This window comes from Natrix helvetica (assembly GCF_964273705.1).
Source record: "Natrix helvetica genome assembly, chromosome: 7".
In the NCBI taxonomy this organism is placed as follows: domain Eukaryota; kingdom Metazoa; phylum Chordata; class Lepidosauria; order Squamata; family Natricidae; genus Natrix; species Natrix helvetica.
This window is the reverse complement of record NC_138558.1, coordinates 29,404,185-29,416,760: the sequence shown is the minus strand read 5'-3', so window position 1 is coordinate 29,416,760 and position 12,576 is coordinate 29,404,185. Positions and strand designations below refer to the sequence as shown.

At 35.8% G+C, this 12,576-nt stretch overlaps 1 protein-coding gene across 3 annotated transcripts in view; it reads right to left on the bottom strand.

The window, feature by feature from the left end:
* The window catches only part of NR3C2 (nuclear receptor subfamily 3 group C member 2), a 153,068-nt gene that overhangs the window by 43,946 nt on the left and 96,546 nt on the right, over positions 1 to 12,576 (bottom strand). For all 3 annotated transcript variants that reach the window (XM_081959639.1, XM_081959641.1, XM_081959640.1), the window contains exon 4: positions 1,483 to 1,599. In XM_081959639.1, coding sequence (XP_081815765.1) covers positions 1,483 to 1,599 — 117 coding nt within the window. The remainder of the gene's footprint in view (positions 1 to 1,482; positions 1,600 to 12,576) is intronic.

The window sequence follows — 12,576 nt, the reverse complement described above, 5'->3', positions numbered from 1 at the left end:
CTGTTAGTGAAGTCAATCACAGCTTATTAATGTTAAAAGTAAAGGTTCCCCTCGCAGATGTGTGCTAGTTGTTCCCGACTCTAGGGGGCGGTGCTCATCTCCATTTCAAAGCAAAAATGCTAGTGCTATCCGAAGATATTTCTATGGTCATGTGGCCGGCATGACTAAATGCCAAAAGCACACGGAACGCTGTTACCTTCCCACCAAAGGTGGTCCCTATTTTTCTACTTGCATTTTTTACATGCTTTCGAACTGCTAGGTTGGCAGAAGCTGGGACAAGTAAAAGGAGCTCACTCTGTTACGCGGCACTAGGGATTCAAACCGCTGAACTGCTACCCTCCTGATCGACAAGCTCAGCGTCTTAGCCACTGAGCCACCCCGCCCCTTTTAACATTAATAAACATTACCTTTATTAATGTTAGGCCTTTTAATAAAATGTATTAGAAAGGTGCTGCAAGAATCCCTTGATGAATGTGTGCATGAAGCAACTAAGGAAACATATATCACAACATCATCCATCTCTTTTGTACACAACACACGCATGCACATATGGAAAGGACAAATCTTGCATTGCAATGCTACAATGTAACTTTCATCAATCTGATGAAGCTTCTGGATTCAACTGTTGCTTTTAATGAGCAACATATTTCCCCACCCCCCGCTTCTTCCCCTCTTCTGAAGGATGCTTCATACAAATGCCCAAACAGAAAGGATCCAGAAGTAAGGACATTCTGCATTATGATAATCTCCAATTTCATTCAAATTTTTAAGAAGAGATTGGACAACCATTTGTCTGAAATGGTATAGGTTTCAGGTTGGACTTGAAGGGGGGTTGGACCTGAAGACTTCCAAGGTCCCTTCCAACACTGTTATTCTATTATGTTCTATTCATCTTTTTTAAAATTGGCAAATCTTCAATGATCCAGTTCACTTAAAAAAAGATACGTGACTAAAAGTTATGATACTTATTTAACAGGATAAATATGAAATCATATAAATAAGATACTATAATTATGCAATTAAATCATACATTTTCCATATTTTTACTGCAATTAATTTTTTGTAAGTTGGAACATAGCAGGAGATCTGGAAGATAATGTATATTTTTCTCTGGTTAAACCTGATATTTTATTGGAATGTTTTCACTGCACTACCACAAAAACAATAAAGCAAGAAAAAAATCTCTTCAACATGACCCATCCAATACCTTCAGTCCAATTAGATGCCTGCTATTCCACTGAAATTTCAGTTATCATCTAACTCTCATCGTTGTTATTCCGAATTATGATTTATTTTTTTAAAATGAGAATGACAGTAAGATTTTACGATGTTTTATCAAATGTCTTTTTCCCAGTAAAGGAATTCAGGACAGAGCTTCCAAGCTCATCCATTTAATACTGGTTTAAAAAGAATCATGTAACATATATTTGCCAAATAAATAATAATAATATTAGAAAGTACTAATATTCATAGTTTACTTACCTCCTAAATTCATTCCAGCTTGAAGACACTTCTGTAACCTGCAAGCTGGACAGTTTTTTCTTCGAATTTTGTCAATTATACAGTCATTCCGTCCCGCACATAAATAATTGTGCTGCCCTGCAATAAATAAAAGACAGAATATAATAAATTCTATTTTAACAATATACAATAAATAAACTGTCCACAACACAGACTCACAGCTCTAAACATGAAAGAATTCCGCTCCCAACTTTTATAACCTTTATTATTTTTAAATCTGCCAGAGGTATTTTAAAATAACTGCTCATAACATTTTCGAAAACACAATATTCAATGTGTTCAATAAATAAATAAATAAATAAGTCACACCCACATCCACATATTTAAAATCAGTGAACTAAAGGGTAAAACCTTATTTACTTCTTTTGTAATGTATTCCAGATGGAATTTTATAAAATTCAAGAATTTATTATGATACAAACTTCGATGAACTCAAGTTCATTCAGATCATCACACGATACTATCAAAAATAAAGCTGTCTGAAGAGGTATAAAAGGCTTTGTACGACAAAGCAAGTTATACATTAAATCTGGTCAAAAACATGAAGGAGGATAGAAAATGTATGATGCTTTGGGACACTGGTGTTGGAGAAGAATCTTGAAAATACCACTGTATAACTGTGCAAATAAATTAATGGATAATTGAACAAATCAACCCAGAGATCTAACTACAGAAACAAATGCTCAAATTATCATATTATCAAATTATCATATAGGTCGTTGATGTTTAGTCACAGCTTTGAACAGTGACTGATGGGGATTAAAAAGTAACTTTGTGACCAATGCCTGCATTTACAACCTACAGCCTAGGGGTGAAATCAAATTACCTTCACTACCAGTTTGCAAATGTGAGTGCATAAAAAACTGGGTGTGATGACATCCGGATGGGTGGGAGGACAGAGCCTGCTACTGAGTGCGCCTGCAAAGGTAAGTAGAACAGCGAGGGGGGGGGGGAATTCGCTATGCCACTTGATTTAGATTATGTAGAAAGCAGGAAATCCGACAATTCTAGCTAATATAAATGGCTTGTCACAGTTGATCGTCGGAAATACCGGTTCGCCTGATCATAGCATTTTTTACTACCAGTTTAGGTGAACCAGTCCGAACCAGTAGCATTTTCCCCCTGCTACGGTCACTTAGAACACATTGTATGCAATTGGTTTCTGCAACTTAGTCATTAGGCAAAGTGGTCACGAAGTGACAATTTTGTGATTCTGACTATGCCTACGAGTTTAGTTCCGCTTTTGTCTTTAAAGCATCAAAAATATATGATCCCAAACAGCTATTGAACCCAAACACCAGGGAAGATTTCTGGAATTTGACTCATGAAGAAACTGGACAAAAGGACATATCCTTTCCCCTACATCCCTTAAGAATGCTAACTCCAGGACTGGAATAATTAGCAAGAAGGAAATGGATGTTTGTATTTATATTAACTGAAAAGGAAGAGATTACAGGAAAGTGATCTTGCACTGGGGAATGTGCATTAAAAGGAATGCTCCAGTACCTGCTGTTTGCCTCGTACACTTGCAGATAGAAGCTACAAGCATTTTATATTTGCTTCCCTATTTTTCCTCCAGCAACACATGCACTGGGGATTAAAAAAAGTTAAGATGACAATCACAAATGAATATCCAAAGCCATACCCTTTTGTACGTGCATGTACTGTTCAAATTATGGGTATAATAAGAAAGTACAGAAACTTACTTCTTCCATAACACTAGAACTTAAAGTTATATAGACTAAATAATTAATAAGAAAGTAAACTACAGCACTCTTCACAATACATAGAGTTATTTTACATACAAAGATGAAAGATGTTCTAATGTGTTTGATCTAATGCGGCTTTCCAGTTGGAAAAATAATTGTTTACAAAAATTAAACACAACAAACTCATTAGTTTTAATCATCAGCCTAAAATTTAATTTTGGGCATGTCTATCTCTGTGATATCCTGGACAAAAATCACACTATGCAAAAATCACACTATGCATCATCATCATCATCATCATCATTAGGTCTGTGGAGAGCACATTGGGCAGTAGCTCTTCATTAGTGATGTGATCCTTGTAAGAGCCACAGAGGATTTTTCTCAAGCAATGTTGTTGGAAAACATTTAATCATCTTGATTGTACACTTCCACATTTCACAAGCATATTGCATGACAAATATGGTATGACAAACTCCTGAACAGTTTTATCTTTGTAGTAATACTCATGGCTCCCAAATTGGGCAGGTACACACTGAAACATGACCACTGCATTCTAATTCAATAGTTAATTTCCATATCTGCATCTCCATTGATAGACAAAATGCAACCAAGATAAATAAATTGTTGGATTTGTTCTATAGCCAGGCCACAGACTGTTACAGGACTATTATATTATCCTGAGCACTTCCAACTTGCATAAATGGTAGAATAGAGTAACGGAGTTGGAAAGGACATTAGAGGTCTTCTAGTTCAGGCCCCTGCTTAGGCAGGATACCCTATACCATTTCAGACAAATGGTCTTGGTCTTCTCAAAATTCATATGTAAGCCAATCTTCCTGGTGTCATTATCTAAACTGGTGGTCATTTCTTGCATTTTTGTTTTACCACGCAATGCAATGTCATCCACAAAATCTAACTCTGTTGTCCAAAATCTAAATGAGCTGTTGTTCATGGGATGCCAAAGCTTTGTTATCACTCTACGCATAATAAAGTTCATGGTGAGGAGAAACAAGAATGGCAATGGTGTACACTTATTCCTGTATTGACGTTAAACAAGGTTCTGTTTCTAGATTCCATTCATATATAACAGCTGGAATTATAATACAGACTCTTAAAGATGTTGATAAAAACATTGAGGACTAGCATAGGATTTTACGATATTTCATAATGATTCTCAATAAATCGCGTCAAATGCCCTTTTAAAGTCAATAAAATTGATTACTACTGGCTTCTGGAATTCAATACTCTGTTCAATGATATTTCTTAAGGTCAGGATCAGATTGTTACAAGAGCATCCTTTCTTGAGTTTTGGTTGTTCTTCACGCAGGTGTGTATCCGCGTGATGCTGCAATCTACTGAGCAACACAAGGCACAGAACTTTTCCAGGGACTGATAGCAACGTTACACCTCTTCAGTTGTTAGAATCACTGAGGTTCCATTTCTTTGGTACTTTAATGATTACTCTCTATTCCAATCTTCTGGGACACATTCCTGTCATCAACCATGAGCTCTTGCACCAGACTACCTCCATCATGTTGTAAGAGTTCTGCAGATAGCTGATCTAAGCAAGCTGGTTTGCCATTCTTTAACAATTGTATTGTGTCCTGAACTTCAGTAATTGTAATTGGTTCCATATTGACATTAGTTTCCACTGGTTGTGCAATTTGGAAAAATTATACACTATTGATGGACTAGGTTGGTTCAATACGTCACTAAAATGTTCAACCTAATGTTTATCTTGTTCTTTTTTTACTAAGTAGCATTTTCGCATATTTAACTTTAATTAGGAAGTTGCTGTTGGTTCTAATTCTTCTCAGTTCACAGTCAAGACAAAATAGTGAAATGGAATACATATACAATAAATATTCACATTATATTTATAGCATAAAAATATAATGAGCCTTGAACTGAACAAGGCATCTATTGGCTAAATACATCCAGGTGAAGCCTTTGTGAAATGTTTATTGAAAGGACATTTTCTTCTAAGTTTTACAAAGTTTCCATCTTTTAAAACTGTATAAATCATTATGTGCCAAATTAAGCCTTCCTTTAAAATGTCACATGGATATATCTGCTGACAAGCTCTTTAAGAGGTTTCAGTTCTGTAGGGCAAATTTACATTTTGTTGATTGGAGAATATTCTAAGAATATTTTAACACATATTTTTAATGTGTATCAAGTTATGATTTTTGACAGCAATATAGGATTAATTGACGTATGCCCCACTGCCAATATTGAAAAATTATTAGAATTCAATTAAACTTATAAATAATGAATATTTAACTACAGAATAATTAGAAGAAAAAATAAAACATTGTAATCACTAAATCCAGCATAGTTGCCCACTTTTTCTCTTTCAATTGAAGGGCATGGAAATAATATGAAATTCAAAAGGGGAGATGCTTTATTATAGAATCGCATATTGATTGAGTATAAATAAAGGACATTATGTTTGTAAATTCAATATTGGGGGGTGGGGACGTTGAAGAATCCAAAACAGTATGATCAACACGAGTAACTTCTTCTTGGTATACAATTCACCAAATTTGTGATAAACTTTAAAGACACAGACCAAAATATTGAAAGATACAGCTTCAAATATAATAGTAACCGTACTATTGGTACCTCCCCAAAAAGGGGGTATCATTTTTGTGTTCAATGCAATAAATGAACAAATTATACAGGTTTTGCTCTATTGTCATTTCTATTCATTTAGTGATGAAGTGCAGGAAATATTCAAATAGCCATTACAACTGCAATGGCTGCTTTGTAGCTGTAGTTGTTATTAATTATAAACCCGATATTCCACTATATTGATACCTCAATTTAATGGACCAATTGATGACTGGAGTGAAGACAACAAAAGGAATATCTCTTAAATATCAAATTACATCATTTCCAGCAGTTTGCATCATTCCAAATTATGTAAACAACACATTCACGCAACATGCATTATTTGGGAATAATATCATTATGCCAGTAATGTAAATATCCACAAATAACATACAATTACTATAAAATTAATACAAGCTTAAAGATTTAGCAATATATCGCTGATCACATAAAATAATCAGAATGTGCCTAATTTTTCAGTCCTAATGTTTTGTCGATTATATGTATTAAATCATTGGGATAAGTTTCTAGTGGATACCCAGTTTTTTTTTCCTTTTCTTTTTCAGATGCTATTTGGCTGAGGCATGCACACACACATATGTGTTTCTTTTTTCAATTGCAGGAAAATTTACCTCCCAGATTTTTTGCTTGTTTATTTTTGCTAAGCGATAGAAGAATTCTGTAGAACCAAAGCCAGGCTCTATCTTCACATCCATAAGCTTGTTTCGTGCTTATAAATAAACATTAGTAACAGCTTCTTGGCTATATTAACTTCACATAACTTAACAATGGGTCTCATTTCACATTTGAAATGGCTTTTTGAATTATTTGCCCGGAAGAATGAAATAAAAATACGCTGTCAAAAATCAATGATAAGAAGCCAGCTGGGGGAACAGAAGCAGAAGCTTTTTGGTCTTTTAAGCATACTTGACCCATACAATTTTCAGTGGGGCAGCATCCCTGGCAGTCTAACCAAGCCAGGGGTGTCCAAACTTGGGAACTTTAAGACTTGTGGACTTCAACTCCCAGAATTCCCCAGCCATCAGCCGATGGCTGGGGAATTCTGGGAGTTGAAGTCCACAAGTCTTAAAGTTCCCAAGTTTGGACACCCCTGAACTAAGCTAACTTAAATAATTCTAACTATTGTTGTACATACTCAGCTAACTCTGGACCTACCTTTTTTTTTTTTTTTTTGGTTATCCAATTGCTTATGAAATAAATTTTGCTGGCAGCTTTCAGGTCATCATCTCCATTCAAAACAGTGCTATTATACTGCCACACACTTGCAAGCTCTCTAATCACTAAAGTAGACAGGTAAGGAATAGATGGGTTGGAAAGGTTATTTGAGCTGTGGTTCAGAAGCTCTGTGTTTTGAAGTAAGAGCAAAAGGTACATACCTGTATGTTAAATTCAAAGTCCTAGCTCTTGAAACATTGTCGAAATAATTTCTTTATGTTATTGAAAATACCTTTAATAAATGTATTAAAAAGGTTACTGTATTACTGAGCAACTATAAAAGTTTTCCACATTGCATGTCTCTAGGATGGGGGCATGCTCTGTTGACCGCTGCGTTTTAATCTTTATAAAGTCTGTTTTATATACTAAAGAGTTTTCTTTTTTTCTTCCCTCTTTTAGCAGTTGCCAACTGCCCAGCAACAGCAGCCTATGTTTGCATTCACTATTTTAGGCTACATCACATGTCAATTATATAACCTTGTTTTACTGCTCGCAAACTGGTTAGAACAATCTGGGAAATAAATTAGCGCAGCCCCTAAAAACATTTTGCAATGCAAATTCAACGGCATGTTCAAACCCCAGCCATATTATAAAATATTGCATCTATATTCAGTTTTTTCACCATGACTGGTTACTTATTGTTAGAGCAAACTAGACCTTGTGATAATTAACTTTTCCAATTCTGTTTAAGCCTGAACAGTCTGATTGTAAACTAGTAAGTAATTGTAAACTAGTAAGTAATAAGCCACTTCTCTTGGGTTTACGTATGAAAATTGGATGAAATGTATCTGCGAATGATTGATCACAATATATATGTGTGGAACTGGGGGAAAAAAGAATTGTTGAGCTTTCAACACTTTATACTAGCATACTAGGTGTAAGTGAAGGCCACAACTGGGGCAAAACAAAAAAAACATTACTTAAGTACAAGTGTTATTTTAAATATAAAAGAAAATAAAGTTACTATATTTAAATAATGTAACTCATTTTCATTTTTCCAAAATTTACACTTTTTTTCTGTTCGTATAGTAGCCTTCCAACACCAACATTCTTTCCACTCACTGGTACATGTAGCTACAAAATATAACAGGCAGCCTAAGCAAGCAATACTAGTCAACCGAATCTTAGGAATCCTTTGCTTCTATTTCATTCACAATAGATTCATTCAAAAACCTGTCAATTTATTTCCAGTTTATCAATCTATAGCATCAAAACTCATTTATTCCCACAAAGCACCAATACTTTCCTTCCTGTTTAAACATGAATATTTGAATAGGCAGTCCTTATCACTGGATGGTCCTAGATTGACAAAGTATAGCTTTGCAAACAAAAATAAATTCCTGCAGCTATATCATCATTCTTCCTTAAAAGTTCTTTCCCCTAGAGTCATGATGGTGAACCTATGGCAGGCATGCCACAGGTGACACGTATAGTCCTCTCTGTCGGCAAGCAAGCCATTGCCTAGCTCAGCTCCAACACGCATGCATGCATGCCTCTCGCTGGCCATCTGATTTTCAGGTCCTGGTGCGCATGCGGGAGACATCACACGTGCATGGGGGGGATTGTGCATGCATGCACAGGGAGCTTCAGGGAGGCCTGCTCAGCCCAAAATGGGACGCGGTACAGGAGGCTTCAGGGAGATCTACTAGGCCCAAAACGGGGAGCAGTGGAGGGTCGTACGCATGCACATGGGGCAGGGGAAATGTAGGTGGCAGGGGAGCATGGAGGGGTCATAGACACATGCACAGGGGGTGACATGCATTGCATTGTGTGTGTGGGCACATGTGTGCGTGCTGTTGCATACGTGCATGTGATTTTGGCACATGAGGACAAAAAGGTTGGCCATCACTGCCCTAGAGGGAAAAAGATGGCATAGCTACAAGCTGTAAAGTCTTTCAGTAAAATTCTGTGAAAGATGTGGGGACAATGGCATAAGCTTTCCACTGTTTGGCTTCTGATTCTTTCACCTCAAGAGATGAAAGTGGAGATCCTCAGTGACAAGTCTTCTGGATGGCTTCCCATCATTATAGGTAGCTTGCCCAAAGAAGCCTGGATGGCCTTCATACTATCCATTTTAGGAAAATGGTAAGTATGTTTTTATTTTGCTCCTATTTTGGGTTCCAGTACTTATTGAACTGCCTGATTTTTATTTCCTATGGTTTTTTTAAAAAATCTTGGGAATTGGCTCTGAAGTTTTATGTGGTCTATTCAATTTTATTTTTATAAAATTTATATATATATCAAGGTTCCGACTAACGAATCCAAGCAAATTAGAACTCTAAGACCCGAATCTTCCTCAAACTTCTTTATTGGATACATCATATTGCCACCATCAATTGTAAAACCAACTCTAAATATTCCCTGCAGTTTCAGTATAATTAAAATAGTAAATGATCCCTTTCCCAAGTGTCACTGGTCACATTGTCCAATTAGGTTAGCATGGGCTTGAACTAGACGAGGGGTGTTTTGCTGCCGGCATTACTGCCAGTTTGGTGTGTGCATGCACATTTGCACAAAAATAGGTCTGTATATGCAGAAAACGTTAACAAATAAAAAATTTGCAATGAAAATTGTTTTGCGCATGTGCAGAACCAAAAATCAAGATGGCGGCACTGTAGGAGAACCATTCAGCTTGCCAGTTCCAGCGACCCAGGCCGCCAAACCACTACTGGTTCGGCAGAACCAATCCGAACCAGTAGGAACCCACCACTGAACTAGACAACCTCTAAGATCCCTTCCAATTCTATTATTCTGTTCTAAATGTGACCTGTTAGCTGAAAGGAAGGTATTCTCTTTCTCTGAAGTATCATAACTAGGGCTTGGTACAAGTATTATTAGGTCAATTTAACAAGCATTATAAAAAGAGCAGTGCAGATTGTAGTGAGAAATTGATTATACTCCCTTCTGGGGATAGGGGCAATTTTCCTCTTTATAGGTATATTATTGAATCTTTCTTTCTTGTAGGACATTAGATCAAACAAGTTTAAAGGTTATCCTTGTTTTTAGATATTAGCTAGACATGTTCCAAACAAACCTGCCCCGTGCAAACAGCATTTGTACCTAAGTCATATTAAATATCTGAAGCTGTAAACGTTCATTGCTTTAACTCCAACCAAGCAATTAAATAGAGTTGATAAGCCAAAAAAAAATTAAATGTAGATCAACTCTGACTTTCATATCAGCACAAAGTTATCTTGCAAAGTCAAGCAACATGGGAAGACGTTAGTATGAACAAATTACAGGTGGTGAAGGAATATGCATGAGACGAAACCGGATTCCAGTCTTATTGGAGATTTAGATACCTATTGGGCTATTTGCAACAGAGTACATGGAAACTTGGATTGGACAGCTTCAACAGAACACACGTCATAATAATAGCAAATTTGCGCCCTGTATAACAGATGGCTCATGACCCGAGTTCTAAATATTCCTGTTGCATCTGGGACATAATTATTGCCATCTCAGAGAATAGCATTTCAGAGTTTGTGGACCCAGGTGGTGCTGGCCCTTGTTGTGCTTGCCAGATTGCTGGGCCTTGCAGAGAAACACTGAGATATTTAAAAACTTTTGATTGATTGGTACTAAAACTACTGATGACTGATAATTGACGAAGATTTTAGTTTCATTGTACCTGTCAACCAGTCTTTCCTCTCTGTAACAGTGGGCAAGACTCTAAGACTCACTTGTATCGTTGAGATATTAACACTTCATAAAATGAACAAAAGAAATTGGTTGGTCAGCACTGGGATACAACTTGTCAAACTTCTACTAATAATGAATATAAAGTTAAAATAAGAGAAGCAAGATGTATCCTTGTTTCACTCTTTGTCTGATAATCGAAACCTAAGAAGTAATTAAAACCTAAGAAGTAAGAAATTAAAACCTAAGAAATAAGAAAGAATGTACTGCTGAGATTATCATACAGTGAAAGACAAGATATTCAGAATTCTTGTCTACCTTGCATTAATTCATTACAAGGCCATGTTGGATTCATAAGAATTTCATCAAAATTCTCTTTTGAAATACATTTCAGAATGATTTTTTTCTTTATCAGTTTGAACAAGAAGGTAGGAAAAGGGTAGGATATTTTATCTGCAGAGCATACAACGCAAATATCAAACTGTTTATATTACAAACAGTTCATATTATAGCTTCTTGGATGAGAAGCTAAACGTCTTCAAAGAAAACCGAGCTGAAGAAGCTTTGATGCAGTAGGTAACTATGTTTTGTTTTCTCTTATGTGAACAAAGAAGTGCATGTCTGTAGAGACCACTGCTTCTACGGTGGATTTCTTTGAACCATACCTATCCAATTCTCAAGTTCAAAAAGACTTTCAGAAAGCAAAGTAAAGGTAGCTATTATTTGATCTTTTGTTTGATTAAAGGCATGAAGTATTTTGATCTGAAAAGATTCCAAGACTCATTTCAAGTTAGAGAAATCATTTGTATCATTCACTTCATTATTTACACTAGAGTAGTTAATGTCTGACTTCTTACTACATTAACATACCAAAGAAATATAAACTGAGAAAGGCTGAACCATAACGTTGTTGTCAATCACCTTGAACTGTGAGTTGGGAAGCATATAAATTGAATCAATCAATAAATGATATATTTAATGATATTGCAATCAAAACATTACAAGCCCTTCAGAATAACCATCTTTTGAGATGGTTTTCGAGGATGTCCAGCTATCAAAGGCCCTTCTTTCCAATACGCAAAATTGGGAAGCCTTCTGCATTGCACTCAAGCAACCTAAACCCCGTCTCAAGTGCTACATTTGGCACCCACTCTCTCAGTGTTTAAACAAGCAGATACTGTTTTCTGAGGTTTTCGCGGGTGTTTGTATGTACGTCTTTGGTTGTTCGGGTTTTCTCCCGCGTAGAATTGGAAGTATCTTCACGTGATACTTCCAATTCTACGCGGGAGAAAACCCGAACAACCAAAGACGTACAAGCAGATACTGGTATACACATTTCTTTAGCCACTTTTAATTGTTAAATAAAGTTAATACCAAAGTTATTGTTAATTAAATCTGTGTTTTTATATTTTTATATGGTTTTGATTTTTTTTGCAAATATCTCCTTAAATGTACACATCCCTTGTGTATTCTCTAAAATAGATAAGCAAGACATAATACCTAACTAAATAATCTTATTGTCTGATAATTGTGAATCTATACTGTTGACTCCAATTACAGAAAACACTATTTGTCTTTGAAACAAACACCAGCTATGCAAATGTAATATCTTGCACGTAAATAAATCCCAATACATTCTGCAATATTGGACCTTGTGTCTGAACTTATTCTATTATAATATTTTGACCAATATTATATAAAGCTGGGTGTGGTTCACTGTGAAGTTAAAAATAGATTTGTTACTAAAAATAATTCCATGGCAAGTAATATTAGATCTCATTAGAAATAGGTCAGCTAATAAAAATGGCTGCATTATAACATTAAGTAAAATACATTCTGTTAAGTTACATTAAACATG